Source organism: Elaeis guineensis, chromosome 2, assembly GCF_000442705.2.
Source record: "Elaeis guineensis isolate ETL-2024a chromosome 2, EG11, whole genome shotgun sequence".
Taxonomy (NCBI): domain Eukaryota; kingdom Viridiplantae; phylum Streptophyta; class Magnoliopsida; order Arecales; family Arecaceae; genus Elaeis; species Elaeis guineensis.
This window is the reverse complement of record NC_025994.2, coordinates 108,189,306-108,213,336: the sequence shown is the minus strand read 5'-3', so window position 1 is coordinate 108,213,336 and position 24,031 is coordinate 108,189,306. Positions and strand designations below refer to the sequence as shown.

Below are 24,031 nucleotides of genomic sequence, written 5' to 3'. Positions count from 1 at the left end.
CCGCTGGCGCAACGGGGGGCGCCGGGTCGAACTCCAGCGTCCCATCGCTGCCAGCCCCGTCGGTCGGGGCAGCTGATCGGGGGAAAGCCCCGATGGAGCCCTCGGAGGAGGAGAGATCAATGCCCCCCAGCGCATACTACCCTGAGGGTGCGTCGGCCTTGGCCGACCACAACCTTGCGAGGAGGTTGTGCCAGGGGATCCTCCTCCCTACCGACGTTCAGTCGTTGCGGTCTCGGCAAGTGACCGAAATGCTGTCGCGGTTCTACCCGACAATGGTGGAGGTAAGCTTCGCGTCACCTTTTTCCTTAGAAAAATTTTTGCTTGCCACATAATTCTGACAAAGCTTTTTTCCGTCGGCAGCTGATCTTCACCATGTCCGAGTTGGAGGCCGGATACCGAAGGTTCGGCGACGTTCGGGCAGCCTTCAAGGAAAGGTCGGCGGCGGCCGAGGCCGAAAGAGGGAGGCTGGTCGACCAACTGCAGGAGTCGGTCGACCGGGAGGCCAAGTTGACGGACGAGGTCTCCCGGCTTATGGCCGAACTAAAGTCGGCCAAGAAGGAGGCCAAGCACAAAGGTCGGGTCGTGCGTCGTCTTCGACGCGAACGGGACGGTGCCACCTCCGAACTCCAAGGGGAACGCGAGCAACTTCGGGCCAGCCTGGGGAAGCTCGCGGAAACCGAAGAGGATTTGTCCATCGCCCAAATCGACGCCGAAATTGCCAGGGCCGAGGCGGAGTTGGCGAGGGAGGAGCTGGCCCACACTGAGGACGAGGCACGGTCGGCGAGGGAGTCGGCCGATCGTGCGGTTGAGGACTTCCGGGCCTCCGACCGGTACAAGGAGGAGATGCTCGAGTCGGGCTTCGCCTCCTACCGGGTCGGGTTCGAGGATGGTCGGGATGCCGTCCATGCCTTGTACCCGGAGGTGGACGTCAGCCGAGTCGTCCCGCCGTTCGCCGAGGAAGGAGCCGAAGAAGAAGGAACGGAAGAGATGGCCGACCAGCCGTCGGGAGGCGTCATCGTGGTGGAGGAAGCCGTCCCGGAGCAGGTGCCGACCGAAGTTCCTTTATCGACCGAAGCCCATCTCTCGGCGGCCGATCAATCGTTGCTTATGGCCGAGACGCCGATCATCCCCGATCCTCCGTCGGTCGAAGAGATCGATCAGGACGGGTGATCGGCCCTGCCGACCATCTTTATTTTTGTCTTTTTGAAAATACATGTAATCGGGCTTCGGCCCGACTTTGTAATGTTTTTTGATCAATGAATGAAATTGTCTTCTCTTTTGCTTCTTGTTTGTAATGTTTCTTATCGCTGTAATGTCGAACCCTAGTCGCCAACTTAGAGAAGTCGCCAACTCGGGTAAGTCGGTAGGACTTAACCGGCTTGCCAGCTCCGAAGTAGCTTGTGTCCCGACTTTAGGTCGGTTTCCAAAAATTGTAGTCGCCGTTCGGGCGCATCTGTCAAGTAGGGAGCCGACCGAACCTAGTGAAGGTTCGGCGGCCGGACCTCCGTAGATGCACTTAGCCGGTCATCATCCGGCGCAGTGTCGGGGGCATGATAGTAAGTCGGGTCCCCATGCTCTTGCGTCGGGTTTCGTGTCTTTTGACAGACGGTGGCAAGCCGAGTGTCGTTCAGCCGGCCGTAGGTCGGTCGGCGAGTAGTGGGTGCGACTAAGGTCGCGTCATGTGATAGACGGTGGTAAGCCGAATATCCCTCGACCGGCCGTAGCCTGGTCGGAATGTCGCGGCAACAGCCGCGTGGGCTTTTAGCCTTTCTTCGGTCGGGGCCCGATCGGCCAGTCGGCCGATGGATTCTGCCCGAAAATTCGACCGTAGAAGGAGTATAAACTCCCGTCATCGTAGATGCATCGGTCCGTGTAAGGGGCCGATGTGTCGTCGGTGCCAGGTCCGCGTCGATGCGTCGGGGCTGAGCGCCGATCAGTAGTCGAAGAGTTAGAACTCCGATTTTTCAAACTGAACTTGTATTCCGATGATTGAATTACAGAATTCACTGGTAATACAGCTTCAAGTTGTCGGCGTTCCAAGTCCGGGGAATGGTTTTTCCCTCAAGGGTTTCCAGCCGATAGGCTCTCGGCCCGAAGGTGTCAGCAACCTTGTAGGGTCCTTCCCAGTTGGGAGCCATCTTCCCTTGGTCCAAGGGCTTCGACACCTCCGCCTTCCTCAAGACTAGGTCGCCAGGTTTAAAGAGCTTTGGTCTGACCTTGGCGTTGTAGTACCGGGCGACCCTCTGTCGGTATGAGGCCATTCGGATTTGAGCCTCATTTCGCAGTTCGGGGAGAGGTCTAGGTCGGCCCTCCGACTTTCGGAGTTGTCCGGCTCGCGGTACTGCTCGACCCTTGAAGATGGCAGGCCAATCTCGAGCGGGATCATAGCTTCTGTCCCGTAGGCCAAACTGAACGGCGACTCCCGGTCGGGACACGGGGGGTCGTTCGGTAAGCCCATAGGACGGAGCCCAGCTCGTCGACCCAGAGACCTTTGGCTTCGTTCAGTCGGGTCTTGAGTCCATGGAGCAGGGTTCGGTTCGTCACTTCAACCTCGCCGTTGGACTGTGGGTGCCCGACTGAAGTTAGTCGATGACGGATGTGGAACCTGGCGCAGAAGTCCTTGAAGTCTTGGTTGTCGAATTGCCGTCCGTTGTCGGTGATGATGGTGTGCGGCAATCCGAACCTGAAGATGATGGACTTTTGGACGAAGTCCTCCATCTTACGCTCGGTGATCTGCGCCAAGGGCTCGGCCTCGACCCACTTCGTGAAGTAGTCGATGGCGACAACGATGAACTTCCTTTGGCCCGACGCCGGTGGGAAGGGGCCGAGAATATCGACTCCCCACTGAGCGAAGGGCCATGGAGCGACAATGGGAGTGATTTGGCTGGCCGGTTGGTGCTGAATATTGGCATACTTCTGACATGGCTCGCACCTTCGGACCAACTCTGCCGCATCCTTCCTCATGGTCGGCCAGTAGTAGCCCTGTCGTAAGACTTGAAGGCTAAGGACTTGCCCCCCAAGTGATTCCCACAAATTCCTTCGTGAACCTCTCGGAGGGCGTAGTCAGCGTCGGTCGGTCCCAAGCACCTGAGCAGAGGGAGGGAGAACGACCTCTTGTAGAGTCGGCCGTCCATGATCACATATTGCGACGCCGACCATCGGAGTCGCTTGGCCTCCGCGGGATCTTCGGGACTGGTCCCGTCGGACAGGTACCGGACGATCGGGTCCATCCAACTTGGTTCGGACGTTAGCTGCTGCACTTCTTCGACCCGATCGATGCTCGGCTGCTGGAGGTTTTCGACAAACGTCCGACCCAAAGAATCATAGGCCGACGTTGCCAATCTGGAGAGAGCGTCGGCACGGGCGTTCTCCGTCCTGGGGATGTGGGAGATCTCGAAATGCCCGAAGCGGGCCACGAGATCCTTTACCTTCTGAAGATACTTGATCATGGTCGGATCTCGCGCCTCGAAGTCGCCCTTGACCTGCCCCACGATCAGCTGAGAGTCGGAGAATGCCCGGAGGCTGTCGACGCCCAGTTCCTTCGCCATCCTCAAGCCCGCGAGGAGTGCCTCGTATTCGGCTTGATTGTTGGAGGCCTTGAAGTCGAACCGGAGGGCGTATTCGGTGACTACCCCATCCGAATTCGTGAGCAGGAGCCCGGCCCCGCTTCCCTGAGCGTTGGAGGCTCCGTCGATGTGAAGTACCCAGGTGGAGATCGGGTCTGGCTCAGAGACCGAATCTCGTCCCGGGCCTTCAGCTCCCGACCTTCGGTCGGTCGTCGGGCATTCAGCGATGAAGTCGGCCAAGACCTGAGCCTTCAAGGCAGGCCTCGGTCGGTACTGAATGTCGAACTCGCTAAGCTTCATTGCCCACTTAGCGAGTCGTCCGGATGTGTCGGGTCGGCGCAGTACGGCCCTCAGGGGCTGGTTGGTGAGTACCACGATGGCGTGGGCCTGGAAGTATGGTCGGAGCCGTTGCGCGGAGACGGTCAGGGCGAAAACCATCTTTTCCGTCTCCGAGTATCTGGCTTCGGCGCCGTGGAGCACTTTGCTGGTGTAGTAGATGGGCTGATGGGTTCGGCACTCGTTTTCCCGAACGAGCACCGAACTGATCGCCTCAGAAGATGTGGCCAAGTAGAGATACAAGGTCTCCCCGACCTGCGGCTTTACGAGCAGCGGCGGGGAAGCTAAGTACCTTTTCAGGTCTTCAAAGGCCTGTTCGCACTCATCCGTCCAAGAGAAACCATTCGCCTGGCGCAAGGTCTTGAAGAACGGGAGGCACCTTTCAGCTGATCGGGAAATGAATCGGCTAAGAGCGACGATTCTCCCGTTCAGCTGCTGGACCTCCTTCTTGGTGTTCGGATGACGCATGTCGAGGATCGCCTTTATCTTCTCAGGGTTGGCCTCGATCCCTCTCTGAGAAACGAGGAATCCGAGGAACTTCCCCGAGGTCACCCCGAAGGCGCATTTGGTCGGGTTGAGCTTCATTCGGTGTCGTCGAAGGGTGCGGAAGGTCTCCTCGAGATCCTGAACATGGTCCGGGATCTGCGTGCTTTTCACCAGCATGTCGTCCACATACACTTCCATGTTGCGGCCGATTTGGTCTTTGAAGACCTTATTGACGAGTCGCTGGTAGGTGGCACCGGCGTTCTTCAATCCGAAGGGCATCACCCTGTAGCAGTAGAGGCCCTTGGGAGTTACGAACGCGGTGTGCTCCTCGTCTTCAGGCGCCATCCGGATCTGATTGTACCCGGCGAAGGCGTCCATGAAGCTGAGCAGTCGAAATCCGGACGTCGCATCCACCAGCTGGTCGATCTTCGGGAGTGGAAAGCTATCCTTCGGGCATGCTCGGTTGAGGTCGGTATAGTCGATGCAGATCCTCCATTTCCCGTTGGCTTTCTTGACCATGACGACATTGGCGAGCCAATCGGGATACGTGGATTCCCGAATGAAGCCCGCTTCGAGCAGCTTGTCCACTTCCTCGTCGATGGCCTTCTGCCTTTCTGGGGCGAAGGACCTTTTCTTCTGCCTCACCGGTTTCATCGTCGGGTCGATGTTGAGTCGGTGAGTCATTGTTTCCGGAGGGATGCCCGACATATCTGCTGCCGACCATGCGAATATGTCGGCGTTGGCCGTCAGCAGCTCCGTCAGTCGGTGGCGTTCGGCGTCGGGCAATCGAGACCCGACCCAAACTTTTCTGTCGGGATTTTCTCCTATCGGGATCGCCTCGAGCTGCTCGGCCGGCGAACCCCGCTCTTCCTCCTCCCGTTGATCCAGTTTGTCGATTGTCAGGGGATCCTTTGTCTCGTCGCTTTGGGCGGAGATTTGGAAGCATCGTCGGGCGAGCTGTTGATCTCCGCGCATCTCCCCGACTCCGTTTTTGGTCGGGAATCGAACAAGGAGATGGTACGTCGAGACGACCGCCCTGAGGGCGTTCAATCCGGGTCGCCCGAGTATGGCGTTGTAGGCCGAAGGAACTTGGACGACCGCGAAAATGAGGGAGACTGTGCTTTGCCGTGGTTCGGTACCGACCGTCACGGGCAGGGTGATTTCTCCTTCTGTCGTGACGGTGTCTCCGGCAAAGCCGATCAGGGCGTGGAGACCCCACTAAGTCGATCAGTCGGTAGTCGCATTCGGGAGAAGGTCGAGTAAAACAAAACATTTGTCGAACTTCCATTATCAACAAAAATTCGTTTTACATCGTAATTGGCTATTGTCGCCGACACAACAACAGCGTCGTCGTGGGGAGTCTGGATGCCCCGAACGTCGTCTTCCGCGAAGGTGATTACGTCGTTCGGTCGTGGCTTTTTCGTCGGCTCCCCCCTGTAGACGTCCCCGATCCCAGCCGCTTGGAGATCATGTTGATGACTCCAGCCGTCGGCTGGTTAGTCGGCGCCTCTTCAGTCGGCTGGGGCGTCGATCGGCAGTCGGTCGGGTCGGCGGACCCTTTCGAAATTTGCCGAGATACCCCCGGCGGATGAGATTTTCGATCTCATCCTTCAACTGGATGCATCGCTCGGTGTCGTGGCCGTGGCTCCGATGGAACCGGCAGTACTTCCGATGGTCGAGGCCCTTTGCCTTCAGAGGCGGAGGCCGTCGCAGGTATTCTTCCCCTTCGATCTCCATCAAGATCTGCGCACGGGGAGCGGAGAGAGGAGTGTAGGAGTCATACCTGGGACGCAACGACCTCGGAGTCTGTCGGCGGGGTGATTTTTGGATCTGTCGGGGTGGAGAAAGCCGACTATGGCCGGGGGCCTGCTTGGTTCGGCGGGCTCCCGACCCTTTCTTCGCTTCTCCTTCGGACCCCTGGGCTCGACCAATCGTCGGTCGGACGCTCCTTCGTCCGCGCGCATATACTTGTATGCGCGCTCCAGTAGCTCGGCGTATGTTCGGGGGAGGGTCTTGTCCAGAGAATAAGTAAATCGGGACGACCTCAGGCCCCGCTTCATGGCTGAAACCGCCATGTCTTCGTTGAGGTCCCGGACCTCGAGCGTGGCCGCGTTGAATCGCGCCACGAAGTGTCGGAGCGTCTCGTTTTCCCCCTGCTTGAGGGAGAAAAGGCTATCCGACGTTCGCGGCGGCTTTCGGCTGGTGCTGAAATGGGCCACGAACGAGTGCTCGAGCTGCGCGAAGGAATGGATACTGCCCGATCGGAGACCGGAGTACCAAGCCCTGGCAGCCTTGCGAAGTGTGGCGGGGAAGCCGATGCAAAAAAGAGCGTCGGTTGCCCCTTGAATTGTCATGAGAGCTTTATAGCTCTCGAGATGGTCGACTGGGTCGGTGGAGCCGTCGTATGGCTCCACGTTCGGCATTTTGAACCGACTGGGAATCGGCTCATCGAGGACCAGTCGAGAGAGAGGCTGGGCGGTCTGGAAGTCGACGTCGTTCGAAGACTTCTGGCCGTCCATCTGCAGTTGGGCGAGTCGGCGGTCGATCTCCTCGAACCGTCGCTCGTAGTCGTCCGCTCGTCGATGCTGGGAGACCCCGGGAGTGGAGCCTCCGGAAGATTCTGAAGAGAGGCCGACGGTGTGCGCGGCCGCTTTTCCTTCCTCGCCCGTTCCAACGGGGAAGGAGAGGGCCGCTGGGACCGTCGGTCGTCGCGCCGAGGTCGCCCCTCCTCCTCTCCGTGGGAGCGCTGTTGAGAGCGCTCGCTTGGAGGCGACAGGGGTCGGCGCGGCCGTCGGCGGCTGCTCCTGGAAGGCATAGGTCGGGCCGCCGGTTGTTGCTGGAGGCTTTTGACTGCGTCGGTCAGTACGGTCATCTGCCGTACGATGGCCGCAATCTGGGCCTCCGTAGTCACTGCAGGGCGCGGAGAGCTAGGCTCCGCCGCCGGTGGGGGCGGGGAGGCTTCTTCCCGGCGGGAAGAACGCCTTGCCGACCCAGTGATTCTCGATCGTTGAGCTCTTGTCTTTGTCATGCTGCCCCTACCTGGCGCGCCAATCTGTTGCGGCCAATCGCCTCGTCGCCCGATCGCCGGGAAGCGTGCACCTGCAAAAGGAAGTCCGCACTGACCGGAGGCGGCTCCGGCGGGGACCCTCCGACGGTCAAGTCAGAGAGGTGACTGGGCAACAGTGAAATGCAGACAGAGAGCTCTGAGAAGGAAAGGGAGAGGAGAGAGAGGAGCGAGCCTGCGTATGTGGAGAGACGGGCGGATCGATCCCTTGCACTGTTGCCTTCCCCGGTATATATAGTGGAGCACGGTATGGCGCCATCATTAATGGCGCGGACAAGTGAGGAACTGTCAACTCACTGTAGGCTGTCAGAGCCGCCGTGAAAATGTCATGTCGCCGTGTAGCCGTCTAATCACCAGGGTTGACCCGGCTCTCGGCGGGACAATGCCCCTAGGTAACTGTGCCGCATGTCCGTGTCAGAGCTGACAACGTCTGGCGGCCGTACGGCGGTTGGTGGAGTCGGCCGACCCAGGGTCGGTGGCCAGCAGAGTGGCGTCGGACTCCTCCGTCGGTCGGCGAGCTTCATGTGGGTCGGCTACCGGACCTCTGGGTTTAGTCGGTCGGGAATGGACCGTGGAATGGCCGCAGTTAGTCGCTGATGGCGTCCGTCGGCCTGTCGCCCGACTTACGATCGGCCAGTCAGAGTCGTCCGTCGGGCCGTTGGTTAGTCGGTCGGGCTGCCAGCCGGTCGGGCCCTCCGATAGTCGGTCGGTCGGTCGGGCCGCCAGCCGGTCGGACCCTCCGATAGTCGATCGGTCGGTCGGTGGGTATCCCCCAACAAGATCCGATGCCGGCTTTAGCCAAGGGAAAACAATGACCCGTGAAGAAAAAAGGAAGAAAGGTTTTAATAATTTTGCTTTCGTCGTTGGCAAGATCTCGCAGCCAAACGGCGATAAAATCCTCCACAGAAGTTTTAAAAAATTACTCCATTTATTTAGAGCACTGTCTAGTCCTGTGTTGTGATCAGGATCTTTTTCATGCCTTGTTCGAGTCTGAGGCCTTCGCAAATGGCTCGGTTGTGATCTGAAGAGTGCAGATTCCTGTAGCACACGGCACCACCGGATGCGGTGCACCCATCGATGACGCTATCGTAAGATAGGTGGCCATCAAATAATATGCACGTCATGCATCGCTCGACCCGCATACATGCGCAGCCGTCCATTTTGTGTGAAACATCATCCACCAGCACACCATATTCTGCGGTGCCGCTGTGCGCATTTTTTTTTTTTTTTTAAAAATCATAATAAACTACTCTCCACCGAAACAGTCGCTTGGAATCTACCAAAAAGAAGATAAAAAAAAGAAGGGTAGAAAGAAGAAAAAGACGACGACGATGACCTGGAAGACCAGAACATTCACTCGGAATCTACAGAAAATGAGACCAAAGAGTAAAAAGACTTCGAAGACTTACTAGCTTGGGGCGCACTGTGCCGAGTAGCTTGCAGCGCAAGAAATTGAGAGGTATGGAAAGTGGGTCGAATCCCATCTCATCCTTCCATATATGAGTTCCCCTCGACCCACGGGTATCCAATTCCAACCCAAGCTCCCCTTCCCCCTCTTCTCCAATCCTAGAACAGAGGACAACTGCGATCCAACTCATCCCACACCGCATTGTGCCCCCACCGAAGCCATCTCCATGGCTTCATTCGACAAAGCCACAGAATCCTACAAAAAAGCCCTCACCGCCGCCGCATCCCTTGCAGGCTCAGCGATGCTGTTCCGCTCCGTTGTCAATGAGTTCCTCCCTCCTGAAGTCCAAAGCTTCCTTCTTTCCAGCTTCAACATCTTTCGAACCCGTGCTCCCTCCGAGCACACCATCGTCATCGAGGAAACCGAGGGGTATTCAAGCAACCAAATCTATGAGGCCGCCAAAATTTACCTTTCCACCAGGATCAACCCCTCCATGAAGAGGCTGAGGGTTAGCAGAGCAGATGAAACAAAGAGCATGGTCATCTCTTTGGATCCAGACGAAGAGATGATCGATGTCTTCGAAGGGATCGAGTTCAAGTGGCGATTGGTGTGCCAAGAGTCGGAGGGATCGCATAACAACAACTCCCGAACTGAACTCCGGTCGTTCGAGGTCAGCTTCCACGAGAAGCACAAGGACAAGGCATTGAATTCTTACTTGCCATCCATCCTTGCCCGAGCAAAAGCAATCAAGGACGAAGACAAAGCACTCCATCTCTACATGAACGAGGGGGACTCATGGTTCCAAATAAACCTTCACCACCCATCGACATTCGGCACGCTGGCGATGGAGGAAGAGCTCAAGAGGACGGTGATGGACGATCTGGCAAGGTTCGTGAAAAGGAAGGACTATTACAAGAGGATTGGGAAGGCCTGGAAGCGAGGGTACTTGCTATATGGCCCGCCTGGGACCGGCAAGTCCAGCTTGATTGCAGCGATGGCGAACCATCTCAAGTTTGACATCTATGATTTGGAGCTCACTGAAGTTGGATGGAATTCGACCTTAAAAAGATTGCTGGTCGGAATGTCCAACCGATCGATTCTAGTGATCGAGGACATTGATTGCACAATTGATCTGCAGCAGAGGGAGGAGGATGGATCCTCGAGTTCATCATCTTCAGGGAATGACAAGGTCAGTAGGAATCCTGTTTTGTTACAATCTCTACTTGATATGGGAAAATTACGACTGTGGTCAAGGATTCAACTTTGGTATGTGGAACAATGTGTTGCAGGTGACGCTCTCAGGGCTGCTCAACTTTGTGGATGGACTGTGGTCGACCAGCGGCGAGGAGAGAATCATTGTGTTCACCACCAACTACAAGGAGCGGCTTGACCCGGCACTGCTCCGGCCGGGCCGGATGGACATGCACATCCACATGGGCTATTGTGGTCCCCATTCTTTCAGGGTCTTGGCTTCCAACTACCATGCCATTGATGACCACCCACTGTTCCCTCAGATTGAAGGGTTAGTGAGGGAGGTGGAGGTGACCCCGGCGGAGGTTGCAGAGCAGCTGATGAGGAGTGATGATACTGATGCTGCACTCCAAGGGCTCCTCGAATTCCTCCAAGGGAAGGAAAAGAATGCGAGCGGAGCCAACGGCGAGGACGAAGGTGTCGAAAATGTCGCAGGAATGGATCCAGGAACTGGTGTGTAGGTGCCAGAAAAAGAGTATGATGACGAAAAGAGAGTTTTCTTTTTTTAAAAAAAAAAATAATACGCTGGGGCTCTTTAAAGTAGCCGGATCCAACCAAAAAAAAAAAAAGAAAAAAGTTTTTTTTTTCCTTTTGCGAATAGGAAATAAGGAGATTTGACAATAATTAGTGCGGTCTTTTGGTTGTTTGTTCGTTTGTTTTTCACCATCTTGAATGAAAAAATGTGTTTAAAAAAAAATGCCAATGGATGGACCATCGCAGGAATGAAGTAGCATCAGGACTTTTCTTTGGTTCAACCTACTCGATGCATTTTTTGACCACTTTTGAACCGCTGGCCTCTGCAATTTTCCAGCAAAAATTGGAGACCGCCAGCAATTTATTCTGCATTGTGGAGCGTGTCGACCGATTGGACTCGGCTCTTTATGATGAGAAGAGTCATCTGACTAGGTGTATTTTCTGACTTGCCTTTTGTAGTTCTGTAATCATCTCACCACCGTCGTCATCATCGACTTTATTTAGTTCTAGGCAACACATTGGTCTGGTCAAAGCGAAAGTAGGTTTTTTCCGCATTGTTCTTATTTCTTTTCAATTTTTTCCCCTCCACCTTCAACAAGCTTACGGCAACGACGATAATTAATTCTCAATCAACTCTAAGATAGCTTTCTTCACACAGGCGGGTCGGCGATCCTTTTTATGGACACTGGAACTCAGGCCTTCCAACAAAAAGTTCTTTGCTTGACCAGCCAAACAAGAAAAACGAAAACGAACAACCTAGCTAAAACAGGGTAGGCGCCCAACCCCCCCCCACCCCCCCCCCCCCAAAAAAAAAAGGGGTAAATGAAGCCGAAGGGATAGAAATATAAAGGTATTATCTGTAAGAAACATAAGCAGAAATTTAGCTCATAAAGTTGATATACTTATCATTCTAAATTTGTGCATATCGATTTGGAAAGAGAGAAAGAAGAGTGGCCCTCGCTAGCAAGCGAAGAGGAGACATTGAGCAACCCATGCCATCCTCACAGGGGGCGATAGAGAGAGGGTTAAAGAGTGAGACAGAGAGATAAAAAGAGAAGAGAAAGAGAGAGAGGAGCACTGAGCCGTATGCTTGTGGCCCGGCCACAACCACCACAAGGGTAGAGGAGGGCAGGTGAAGGTAGAGAGGGCAAACTCCTTGATGTCCTCCTGATGATTTCGAGGGAAAAGGGAGGGATTGAGAGCGCACGCATGCGAGAGAGAGTCTGGGCTTGGAGCCACTTATCAGAGCCAACGATGGAGATGGAGCTCAACCACGAAACAAGGAGAATAGATAACCTTTTTGGCACTTGGATCCAACGGCTATCAACGACCGGTCGCTACTTAGGAGGGGGTAACTGGGTAGAGCAAGAGGAAAGAGGGAGATGATGGTATCAGCAATGACAGCTTCCAATGGCGAGGCAAGGGGAGAAAGGGATGAAGTGGTGGTATTACGATAGCGAGGATGAGAAATTAGAGGAGCCACGCTCGGCCGGATGGGAGGCCATCCTGCAAGTTGTGTACGGGAGAATGAAGGGCATGGAGGGGTGTACGAGGTCATTGAGACATGAACAGGGTGAGGGAGAGGGCATGCGTCTGACATCTCTCTCCACAATGCTAGGCCAGTCTAAACATCCGATATATGGCAGGCCATACATCTAGCATGTGCTGCATCAAGTGTTTTAACATTTAGCCGTAAGAATGTGCCTTAACATTTATGTTATATAACACCACACAGTTTTAATAAGTCTATGTTTTCCACTTTTAACATACGTTTTTCTATGAAAAATGAAGTCCCTAGTCTCCTGGTAATTTTCCTGAATATTTAAAATCGATGATGGCATTATCTTCTCACTATTTAATGTTCCAGTCTAAGCTCACCCTTTTCTTTCTGCAGATCGATCCCTAATTCCTGGTTTTCATACCATAAGAATATTTTTGTGCTTGAAGAAAATAAAGCCTTTCAGTTTAAATGTAAAATCATGCTGATAAAACTAGAAACTTTATCTTTTTAATTCATGTATTTCTCAAGGTGCAAATACCATTTGGCATGGACAGGAAGGAGAAGTGTGAAAAGGCCATGCTAATCTGCAGAGTCCAACACAATATCCTAATCACCGCACTACCTGTATGTATCCTTTTGTGCTGTGAGTATGGCCATGCTATCTCGTGTTTTAGGCGCGACAAACTATTTTATTGTGGTCGGGAGGACCGCTCTTCTGGAACGCTTGGAGTCGCCACAGCGAGGAACCTTGCAACCAAAGTAAACAGAAAATTAGCTGCATGACGCTTGGAAGTCAACAGAATGGGAACCTTGCAGCCAAGGCAAACGGAAAAATTAGCTGCGTGGAAAAGTAGTGTGAATACTCTTTCATCCTTTGACATATTCCATTGAATCTTCCAAACTATCCTTTTTTTTCAAAAAAAAAAAAAAATCCAAAATATGCTCTCACTATACAGGATAGTTTGTAATAAAATCTAACATCTCCAAAAATCCAAAAAATCCAAAAAGGGAGTGTACCAAGATGTGTCAGACGATACAGACGGGTCCGGGCCAATTCACCCACCTACCAAGGGGGCAGAGGGGTGTCGGCTGCTGGTTCCCAGACCAGGGAGCAGCAGGTAACAGCTAGTACAAGTCAGCACAAACAGTTCCCCAACCCTGCATGCAACAGGCAGAACAGAAATACAGCAAGACATCAGAAAAATGCACCCATAATTTTCTCTCTCTCTCTCTCTAAATGCACCCATAACTCTCTCTCTATCTCTAGAGAGAGAGAAAGAGAGAGAGAGAGAGGGAAAAAGAAATTGAGGATTGTGCAATTGTTAGAAAAGAGGAGCATCTGCAATTCTCCAAACATAAAGTCATATTAGCATTTATATCATACATGGCTATTACTGGAATTTTTCAGGATGTGCGAGACATAGTAGTTTGTTGAATGCCACTAATGTAATTTCATATAATGTTTACAGTTAAACACAGATATTAGAAACTTTGGTGGGAGCCTTACGATATCCTGCAGAAATTTTTAGGAGCCTCCAATTAGAGAAAACCTTTTCTTAGAAAACTATAGTGCATTTTTAATAAGAACATCAAGCATTTTTATGGCACTGCATGTTATTAAGGTTTTTATTAAACCATCAGTAATGTTAATATTTTTAAAAAAAAAACAAAACAAATATATAGCACCTTCTTAGGAAGACACAATTTCTATAAGGAAGATTTGAGAAAAAAATATCGACAGCATAATCTTTGAAGGTAGGTCAAGGGGAAGAGCTGCCTTTTCACACTTCTCCTTCCTGTAGTCTATTAGTTTGATGGAAAGTATGAATGGCAATGGATAGAATTTAAATCGAGTATTATACTATCCATCCTTAAATTTAAATTTAATATTCTATACTTAAATCTTACTCGATATCCGATCGGATAAGAAAAGAGATATCTATCCCCATATTCAATGAGTTCGGAGATATCCAAGAATAATCTATTTCTCTATATCCAATCCATATCCATCCCATACCTATCTCATATTTAAAAAAATAAATCATCAAAATAATTTTATGCATATTATCAATCAAAATAGAATTATCAATTCAACATGAAACATAATTTATAATTCCAGATTTATAGAAATCAAACATAGAAATAGAATTACAATTCAACACAGAATATATAAACAATCAAAATAATTTTATGCATATTATCAATCAAAACAAAATTACTAAAACAGAATGATAAGCATATATATTTGGGTATAGGTTTGGATATTACTTATATCTATAGATTTGGATTGGGTTCAGATTCGGATTTGAATAGAAAACAATACTACCCATACTTTACTCATATCCGTGCTATAGTTTTCGAATTTTATCCGAATTCAAATCTGATGAAATCCTATTTTTTAGATTTAATCGGATTTGGTAGGGTACATATTCATCGGATCGGATCGATTTTGCCATCCCTAATGGAAAGATGGAGGAGCTCGTTTGACAGAAACATTTATGAAAATTACTTCCATTTTCAAACATGATAACAGAAATTCTATTGAAATATTAAAAAAAAAAGACTAAGAAGACAAGAAAATCATGAAAGCTTACGTGTTCAAACCAATATATATTCTTATCACATGGAAGTGAATATCATTTTCGTGATAAACTAAACTAGATTAGACCTGACGTCAAGATAACGATTGTTCAAAAATACTGTATGATATTTTATATTTTGATTTTTTGAGCTGTACTTACACTGAACTAATATGATCATCCGATTATATCAAAAAAAAAAAAACTTGAATCAGACTGTCCCCCAGGTCCCCATGATCTTTAATATTTATATAATTCAAGAAGCTCTTTGTTCATTTCATTGGATACAATGGCTTGAAACAGAGACGAATACCAAACTAAATAGACCAATCGAATGAAATATTTGATGGATGAAAAGTTAATGATCCATTTAAAACATATAAGGAATAAAACCTACATGCTTCATTATCAATATTTGATGGATGGAAAGTTAATGATCCATTTAAAACATATAAAGGAATAAAACCAAAGGACAGAAAAGATCACTGGAGAGCAGCACACAAGCAAGATAGAAAATATTTTTAAAAGATACCATCTTTCACTTGTCTCTGTAGATTAGAATTAGGAGGTTTTAAAAGATATCAACTTCCTTTTCTCCCTCTCTTCATTAGAACTAGGGGTCGACATTTTTTTTTTCCTTCTTTAACGGTGCACGCTCCTCCCTCCGATCTCCGTCTCCAGCACACCAATTTCGGCCATGTGTACAACACGTGGAAGGCACCGAGCGGCTCATTAAATGTAGCAACCCGTTTACTTGGGCCTGTAGCCCAGATGGCCCAACAACACAAAAAAAAAAAAAAAAAAAAAAACAGAACAGAGAAGGAGGAAGACTCCTAGCCGAAGTCTTCTTCCTTCACGATTTCCGGCAAAATCAGACTCAAAGAGTCCGACTAGGGTAGGAAACCTCCACTATAAGATCCTCCAACCTTCCTTTAGGAATTTACAACAAAAATTTCGAAGTAAATCAAAGGATTTGAGGAATTTTTCTCAGAGATTTCCGTGGTGGTTGATCGGAAGAAAAGAGGTCGCCGGAGCTGTTTTGGCCGCCGGAACAAGGTACTTCCTCTTCTCCTTTTTATTCTCCGGTCATCGGTGTTTTTGGGAAGCCGGCGAGGTGCCGGTTCGGGCTCAAACAGGGATACCCTGTTTGTGTGATCTTTTTCCTTTTCTGCCGCCGGCAACAGGGACGGTGGCACTGCCACCGACAGGGTAGCACCACCGGCATCGGGACGTTGCCGGAAAGGGTGGCCGGAGGTGGCTCACCTGGCCGGATATGGGGGAGGCGCTCGGAAAGAGCGCGGGTTCTCTGTTTTTGACCGCGGGAAGAAGGAAGAAGCAGAAGAAAAGAAAAGAAAAGAAAAAGGGAAAAGAAAAGAAAAGAAAAAGAAAAAAAAAAGAAAGAAAAAAGAATGAAGAAAAAGAGAAAAATAAAAATAAAGAAAAATAAAAATAAAGAAAATAAAAATAGAAAAAGAAGAAGAAGAAGAGAGAGAAATTTTCTCTCTCTCCTCTCCCTCCTTTCTCTCTCTTTTCTCTCTCCTCTCTCTACCTTCTCTTTCTATATTTTCTCTCTCTAGACTTTTCTCTCTCTTTACGGATTTTGTCTCTCTAGGATCTTTTCTTCCTCTCTGATTGCATCATGAACCCTAGGATATATTTGAATTAAAAATATGATGAATTGAGGTTGCTCCGAAATTCGTGCGATAGATCTGATCCCAGTCCGATTCTATTCGAAATTGTAACACTTGATTCATATTGAGTCACCCTGATAGGACCTCTGATGATCTCGATCATGAGTGCCTCATCGGAAGGATACGAAGGTTTCTCTCTCCACTTTCTCTCTCTACTTTCTCTCTCTAGAATTTTCTCTCTCTTCATGGATTTTTTCTCTCTAGAAGTCTTATGGATCAGTGGAGGATCCAGATACTTAGGTAAATCCTAATTTTGGTTAATCCTAAGAGAGATCCTAGATTTGTGTTATCAGGTCGATTATCGGTAATTTTCTCCATATGTGATTTTTATATTGATCAGGGTTACGAAGAGATGATCATCTGCAAATGATATCGAGTGGAATATTTTGTTAAAAAATTCATAAATCAAAGAAGAACATTGATTTCTGTGTTTGGATCAGTCACCGGTAAAGGTAAGAATCCCTGTACATGATCACTATTATATATATATGCTATTTTACTATTGGTTTTGCATCATTAGTTTTGCATCGTCGGATTTGAGATCGATGAATTTATTATACCTGAGATACTGTTATTTGATTTTGAGCATGAGTATGTTATATCAATATATATGTATCAGAGATTGATGGCATGATTATATGGATATGACATATCTGAATTGATCATAATGCAAGACAGAATTGATTGATGAAATAAACACATAATGATTAAATGAAAAGAAAGAGATATGTAGTATGGACTAGCCTTGTCATGTGGAACAGCCGGCCAGGAGCTTATGTCTGGGACAGCCCGCCAGGAGCTTATGCCTGGGACAGCCCCCACTGGCTTACAGGTGGATCAGCCGGCCAGGAGCTCATGCCTGGGACAGCCCGCCAGGAGCTTATGCCTGGGACAGCCTCTCACGGGCTTTGGTACGTGGGACAGCCGGCCAGGAGCTCATCCTGGGACAGTCTTGAAAGACTTTTTAAATGGATTCGATCCGGATGATGACTGAGGTATAGACTTGGATAGTCCAGAACCAGAAGGAAACTGTTAAAAATCATGTGATTATGAAAGGAGAAATGAAAAATAAGACATGAAACAATTGTTGAACAAAAGTGTTTCACCTGTTAATATATGATGATGCATCTATTTTGACAAGACAGAAAATTTATGAATGTTTGCATTATTCTGGACATTGAACATGAGATTTTATATTTTATTGCTTATCCTTATTTTCAGACTATATTACTATATCAGTGTGATATGGGAATTCTTACTGGGCTGTAAGGCTCACACCCCTTTATCTTTTTTTTTTCTTCTCAGAGTTACAGGATGTTCATGATTGGCTATGGCTTGGATTTACGTGTGAGCAGAAGGATAAATAGAGTGTCATAGTATCTGATCAGGGAATTAAAGAAATTTAAATTGTAATTATGCAAGATTTTATGAATTATATTTGAAATTAATTGTTATGGATGTTAAGGTTGTAATATTTATTTTGGTCTTGCATATTCTTTAGGGTTTGCTCTAAGGAGTGTGCGGCCATCACGTATCCGATCCGAGTGTTGGGTTCGGGGTGTGACATTAAAATTGCTAGGGTGTATGCTTGTAAGAATCGAGGTGTTGTAACCTTTAGTTGGGGTGACTTCCCAGCAAAGCAAACTCATGAAGTCTCACACGCAGTAAGCACGTGAGAAACTAATTTTAGCGCAAAGGCCAAACCCCATAGCTTATTTGCGGTGGGGCCGGATCAGAGTTTCAAGTGTGGATCAGCGATGTGAATTAAGAAAAGAAAATAATGAAGACTAGCAACATATACCTCAAACTATGAAATTGAAACCTTAGTTACTTCTCTTTGTGACAATAATTATTTAACGGCTGAGAGAAGCCCCCATGAGAGATGTAAGACCATGGCTACTACTCCGTGAGAATAACCCGTCCTATGCGTCTTCTCAATTGTCACTGGCGACACTGTCGCTTACGTCGTCCGATCACATCAATAAATTAACTTTTGGAGAGATGATTAGACCGCGAAGCATGTTATTAGTTGGGATCGAGAAGCTACCATTCTAGCTATTATTTTATGACAGCTGGTACGCAATAAAGCAACGCACCTTCTCTATCCGTTTATCTTTCCACGGTCGAGCCAGCTGCTATTTATACCCTACCATAAGCATGTTAAAGAAGAACTAATGGTTTTCTGATCTTCAAATATGCTGACAAGCAGGGATGGCCAGGGATCGCAATGGGATACCGATAGCTTTCTGTAGTAAAAAGGTTGTTGAGGTATTGTGGGTCTGTATGTTTTTTCGCTTGTTTATAGTCTTACTCGTTGCACTACCCCAAAAAAGAGCAGGAAAAAAAAAAAAGAATTAATGGTTCTCCAGGTTCAAACAGATAAAGTCTGAGACTGAAATTAATAAGTCTCACTAATTAGTCTTGTGAGAACCAAGTTCATGTTTTGGACCAGGATTCCTCGTTTTGTTTCCCCCGTTCCACTCCTCGTAGAATATTTCTAGCGCTTGTCCAGAACACGTGAATGATCGGACACCATGTGACAAGCGTTAGTTTGAATTATACTTGTTTATGCCAATTTCGAAAAACAAAAACCCTTTTTTCTCATTGTCAATTCATAAGATCAGTTTTTTTTGAACAATGAGCATGTTTCAAGTTAATACTGAGGTTTTTAATGCATTTAACTACGAAACCATGGTGGTTGAGCCCTTTTTTTTCTTTTTTTTTTTTTTTTTTTGCCTTCTAGGTGTCAATGGAGACCTACGAGCTGCGAATCCATTCCGAAACTGATCTGGAACATAGGATTCAGTATGAAAAATAAACTCAATAAGCTATTGGATTGGGTCTGGATCGCAAAATTAGAGTCAGAATCTTCCTGGGTTGGGTATGTACGTATGTGTGTATATATGTATTATATAAGTTTCTAATTATAAAACAATCAAGTAGAGAGTAGTAAAATCATAACCCATCATTTTCCACTAAATTTTGCATGTCATCTATGAACATGTTTAGTAGTTGGTCTTAAAATTTTTTTTTTTGCAATATATTTGTTATCATGTAATATTTACTGAGTTGGATTGTTGCAGAATATTATTTCCTTCAATTTTTTTTCCACAAAGATGCCCTTTTTAGATACAATTGTTATATTTTTATGTTATTATCTTTTTATGTTTCTCAATTTATGAAATACTATTTTTGCATGTATAGAATAATTCGAAAAAGTAGTCCAAAAGTATAGCAAAATAACTTGTTGAATACATGATTTTCCACCTGAAATCAGATTTGTTTTTGATCAAATATTGGGTTTAAAAATAAAGTTCTAATCGGGTTTGATTTTGAGTATGGATCTGGAGCATATACTTTGGTTTTGAATATGGATATGACCCAATGTAACTGTAATCCAACAGACGGACACCCCTCCTTTACCTATACTAATCCATTCTTCCTTCTTTTAGAAGATTATAGATAGTGTTTCTTGTGATACAAACATGAGCTATCAAACCAATTGATCAGGTCAAGTTTAGCTTGAGCTCGATGAGAGAAGAGCTCAACTCAAGACTTGTTCAAAGTAAATGAATCAAGCTTGAACTAGGAAAATAAGTTTATATTTTTTTTGTTCATAGTTCAACTAAGAGCTAATTTGGGCTTGAACTAAACTTGAATTAAATTATAATTCACGCTAAATTTGAGCTTTGTCAAACTTGAATTGATCTGAGGTTTATTTAGAAATACCAAACTCATCAATTAAGCTCGCATTCAGCTCCATTTGGAACTAAACGTGAATTGAACATGACATTACAGTAAATAAATCAAGCTTTATCTCATTTGATCTCAAAATTAATTTCAAATCCAGCTTCATCAAACCCACAATCAAGCATAGTGCAATTGGACCCCCAGAAAACACTAATTAGCATGAGCTAGTGGAGTTCAAACGCTTATATATATATATATATTGATGTGGGCTTTTGATCTGCCCCAAATTTGCTATTGGGACATGCTAATCACCTCTTTTTTTTTTTTTTTTTTGGTGAAAAATCATCCCTGTTATTCAAACCATAACATGTGTTGTGATCAGAAAGTATTCGAATGCTCAAGTCACACCTGACGCCTTTGTGTCCAAGTAAACTATGTCTCTCTGTAGGAACTCTTTTTCAATGGCAAATATTGTATTAGTTTATTATTGATTGATGCAAGATACACATTATAGAATTTTTTTTATTAATATATATATATATATATATATTTTATAAGATCTTTATATTACATGTACCATATGTAATTTGGATCATATAAAATCTCATGATGAATAACATATTATGCTATCTCTTGTATTTTATCAATTCTCGATTGTACGCTATCCACCGTGCATATACTCCAGGATTTGCTCGGATTCGTTGCATCTGCTGCATGCAGTAATTTCTTCTCCGTAAGAAGCTCTTCCCGAAAATCTACTGTATCTTGAATTTTGTCTTGGACTGTTACGTTTCAATTGTTCTCTTGTTCCTTTTTCCTCCTTATGCAGCTATCGTATATATTTCCGTCAGTTTGTTACACTGCTGTCAGTCATTTGTGCTGTAATCGTTTTGTATTTCGCACTCTTGGTTATGACCCAACAAAGCAAGGCTTCCTCTGCTTTACCAAAAAAAAAAAAAAAAAAGCCTCTCTCCACCGGAACCATCACTTGGAATCTGAAAAAGGAGGCTATAAAGACAAAAAAAGCAAGCCGTGGCAGAGCAGAACAATGACTTGGAGTCCCACCCCTCACCGCCCCCCCAAGAAAAAAAAAAAAAGAGAAAAGAAAGAAGACTTGGAAGACTTTCCGAAGGAGCTTTGGGGCGCACTGCGGCTAGAAAACCTGCAGATCGAACGCCATCTCATCCTTTGAGATATCACTTCTCCTCTCTCCTCCTCTAGACCAAAAAGCGAATCCAAAAAAATCAACCCGGAGAAATCCGATACTAACTCCCCTTCCCCCTCTTCTCCTAACCTAAAACAGAGGGCAATTGCGACCCAACCGCCAGACCTCATCCCACACCTCGCTGTGCTCCCACCGAATCCACCTCCATGGCTTCGTTCGACAAAGCCACAGAATCCTACAAAAAAGCCCTGACCGCCGCCGCATCCGTTGCCGCCTCAGCGATGCTGGTTCGCTCCGTGGTCAAGGAGTTCCGTTCCGTCGTCGATGAGGTCCTCCCTCACGAAGTCCAAAGCTTCCTTCTTTCCAGCCTCAACATCTTTGGAAGCCGTGCTCCCTCTGAGCACACCATCGTCATCGAGGAAAACGAAAAGTACGCCAGGAACCAAATTTATGAGGCCGCAAATCTTTACCTGGCCACCAGGATCAACCGCTCCATGAAGAGGCTGCGGGTTAGCAGAGTAGGTGAAACAAAGGGCATAGTCATCTCTTTGGAACCAGGCGACGAGATGATCGATGTCTTCGAAGGGATCGAGTTCAAGTGGCGATTCCTGTGCCGAGAGTCGGAGGGATCGCATAACAAGAACCTCCGGCAACCGATCACTGAAAATGAACTCCGGTCGTTCGAGGTCAGCTTCCACGAGAAGCACAGGGACGAGGCGTTGAATTCTTACTTGCCATTCATCCTGGCCCGAGCAAAAGCAATCAAGAAAGAGCAGAAGACGCTCCAAATCTACATGAACGAGGGGAAGTCATGGGTCCCAATAAACCTTCACCACCCGTCGACATTCGACACGCTGGCGATGGAGCAAGAGCTCAAGAGGACGGTCATGGAGGATCTCTCAAGGTTCGTGAAAAGGAAGGACTATTACAAGAGGATTGGGAAGGCCTGGAAGCGAGGGTACTTGCTATATGGCCCGCCGGGGACCGGCAAATCGAGCTTGGTTGCCGCGATGGCGAACTACCTCAAGTTTAACATCTATGATTTGGAGCTCACCGCAGTGGGATGGAATTCAGCCTTGCTAAAAAAATTGCTGATTCGAATGTCGAACCGATCGATTCTAGTGATCGAGGACATTGATTGCGCAACCGAGCTGCAGCATAGGGAGGAGACTGAATCGTCGAATTCATCTTCAGGGGATGACAAGGTTAGTGTGGATCCTGTCGTATTACACCCAACTTGTTACGATCTTTACTTGATATGGGAAGGTTCATTACGATCATGATCTGGGATTCAACTTTGGTATGTGTTACCATGTGTTGCAGGTGACACTCTCAGGGCTGCTCAACTTTGTGGATGGACTGTGGTCGACCTGTGGCGAGGAGAGGATCATTGTGTTCACCACCAACTACAAGGAGCGGCTTGACCCGGCACTGCTCCGGCCGGGCCGGATGGACATGCACATCCACATGGGCTATTGTGGTCCCCATGCTTTCAGGGTCTTGGCTTCCAATTACCATGCCATTGATGACCACCACTTGTTCCCGGAGATTGAAGGGTTAGTGAGGGAGGTCGAGGTGACCCCGGCGGAGGTCGCGGAGGAGCTGATGAGGAGTGATGACACTGATGTTGCACTCCAAGGGCTTGTCGAGTTCCTCCAAGAGAAGAAAAAGAAAGCTAGCGGAGCCAAGGTCAAGGAAGATCCCGTCGAACATGTCGCAAGAATGGATCAAGAGACTGGTGTGCAGGTGCCAGGAGCATGATGATGATAACGAAAAAAGTGTTTTTTTTTTTTTTTTTTTTTTTTTTTGAAAGAAAATAAAGAATTTTGAAATAATTGGTGCCGCGCGTTTTTTTTTTTCCCGTCTCTCATCATCTTCGATGGAATATATATATATATATATAGCCAATGGATGGATCACTGTAACGAATAAAAATAAATAATTTTAGGAGATATTTGGTCCGTAATCAGAATCAAAATAAAAATAATAATCGAAATGGTTTAAAATCAAAATTAGAATGATCAAATTCTTCGAAGCATTTGATTTGTGAGCGAAATCAAAATTGAAATAAAAATTTAAATCTATAAAGAAGAATAGGAATTGAGTTCTATATAGATTGGATCATTTTCATTCCATCTCAAAATTGAAATCAGAATTGGAATGAAATTTTTTCAATCAATGACTAGAATGAGAGTCATTTATTTTGATTTCGATTCTAAACCTTCACTCTCTTCAATTAAATATTTTTTTATAAAAATAAAAGAACGTGATGTGCCATCCTGGATTTATTAATGAGCAAAGAGTATTATAAGATATTATAAGGTGTGAAAGGGAGATAGAAGAAAAGAAAAGACGAAGAGAACAGGAAACAGAATCCGAAGGTTGAAAAGACAGCTGCTCTAAAATAATGGCAAAGCAGGAGAATCAAACCATACGGTAGCAAGAAGACGTCAGGGTCATGGGTTAGACCCTGTCTTCTAGATAATGCTTCTCATAAACACCAAGTGAAGATGAAGGAAGTAAACAGTCTCTAAAAGATCTAATTTCCAACCAATGCTAAAAACACAACTGATTTCCAACTGATGAGGAAGAGACTTGCACATGGAGGATGATAACCAAGTGTTTGAACTCTTTTTGAGACGAAGACGGCATCTATAATCATGTCTCCCATGATAATCTACATCAAGAATCTTAGGAATATGGGCAGAGTCGAAGAAGGAAAGAACAACCAAGGTTGAGACAAAAATTCGATAGCAGAGATGATTGCGGGGCCGGGTGCTATAAGCAGTCTCAAGTGGTGCTCCCAGTGCCATTCGTAAG

The 24,031-nt window shown here is 47.1% G+C and overlaps 2 protein-coding genes and 1 non-coding gene across 3 annotated transcripts; all 3 read left to right on the top strand.

The window, feature by feature from the left end:
• The first annotated feature begins 8,895 nt into the window (after nucleotides 1-8,895).
• LOC105047865 (AAA-ATPase At3g50940) lies at nucleotides 8,896-10,841 on the top strand. The gene is made up of 2 exons (XM_010926976.4): nucleotides 8,896-10,049; nucleotides 10,150-10,841. The coding sequence occupies exons 1-2, from the start codon at nucleotides 8,952-8,954 to the stop codon at nucleotides 10,570-10,572; spliced, it is 1,521 nt and encodes a 506-aa protein (XP_010925278.1). The 5' UTR covers nucleotides 8,896-8,951; the 3' UTR covers nucleotides 10,573-10,841.
• Nucleotides 10,842-18,490: 7,649 nt separating this feature from the next.
• Nucleotides 18,491-21,015, top strand: LOC105047854 (uncharacterized). Its single transcript, XR_012139060.1, has 4 exons — nucleotides 18,491-18,624; nucleotides 19,100-19,237; nucleotides 20,732-20,779; nucleotides 20,876-21,015. It is a non-coding gene; the product is annotated as an uncharacterized protein (transcript).
• Nucleotides 21,016-21,219: 204 nt separating this feature from the next.
• On the top strand, nucleotides 21,220-23,010 carry LOC140850767 (AAA-ATPase At3g50940-like). Its single transcript, XM_073252617.1, has 2 exons — nucleotides 21,220-22,416; nucleotides 22,535-23,010. Exons 1-2 carry the CDS (start codon nucleotides 21,418-21,420, stop codon nucleotides 22,970-22,972), a joined length of 1,437 nt encoding a protein of 478 aa, XP_073108718.1. The 5' UTR covers nucleotides 21,220-21,417; the 3' UTR covers nucleotides 22,973-23,010.
• The last annotated feature ends 1,021 nt before the right edge of the window (nucleotides 23,011-24,031 follow it).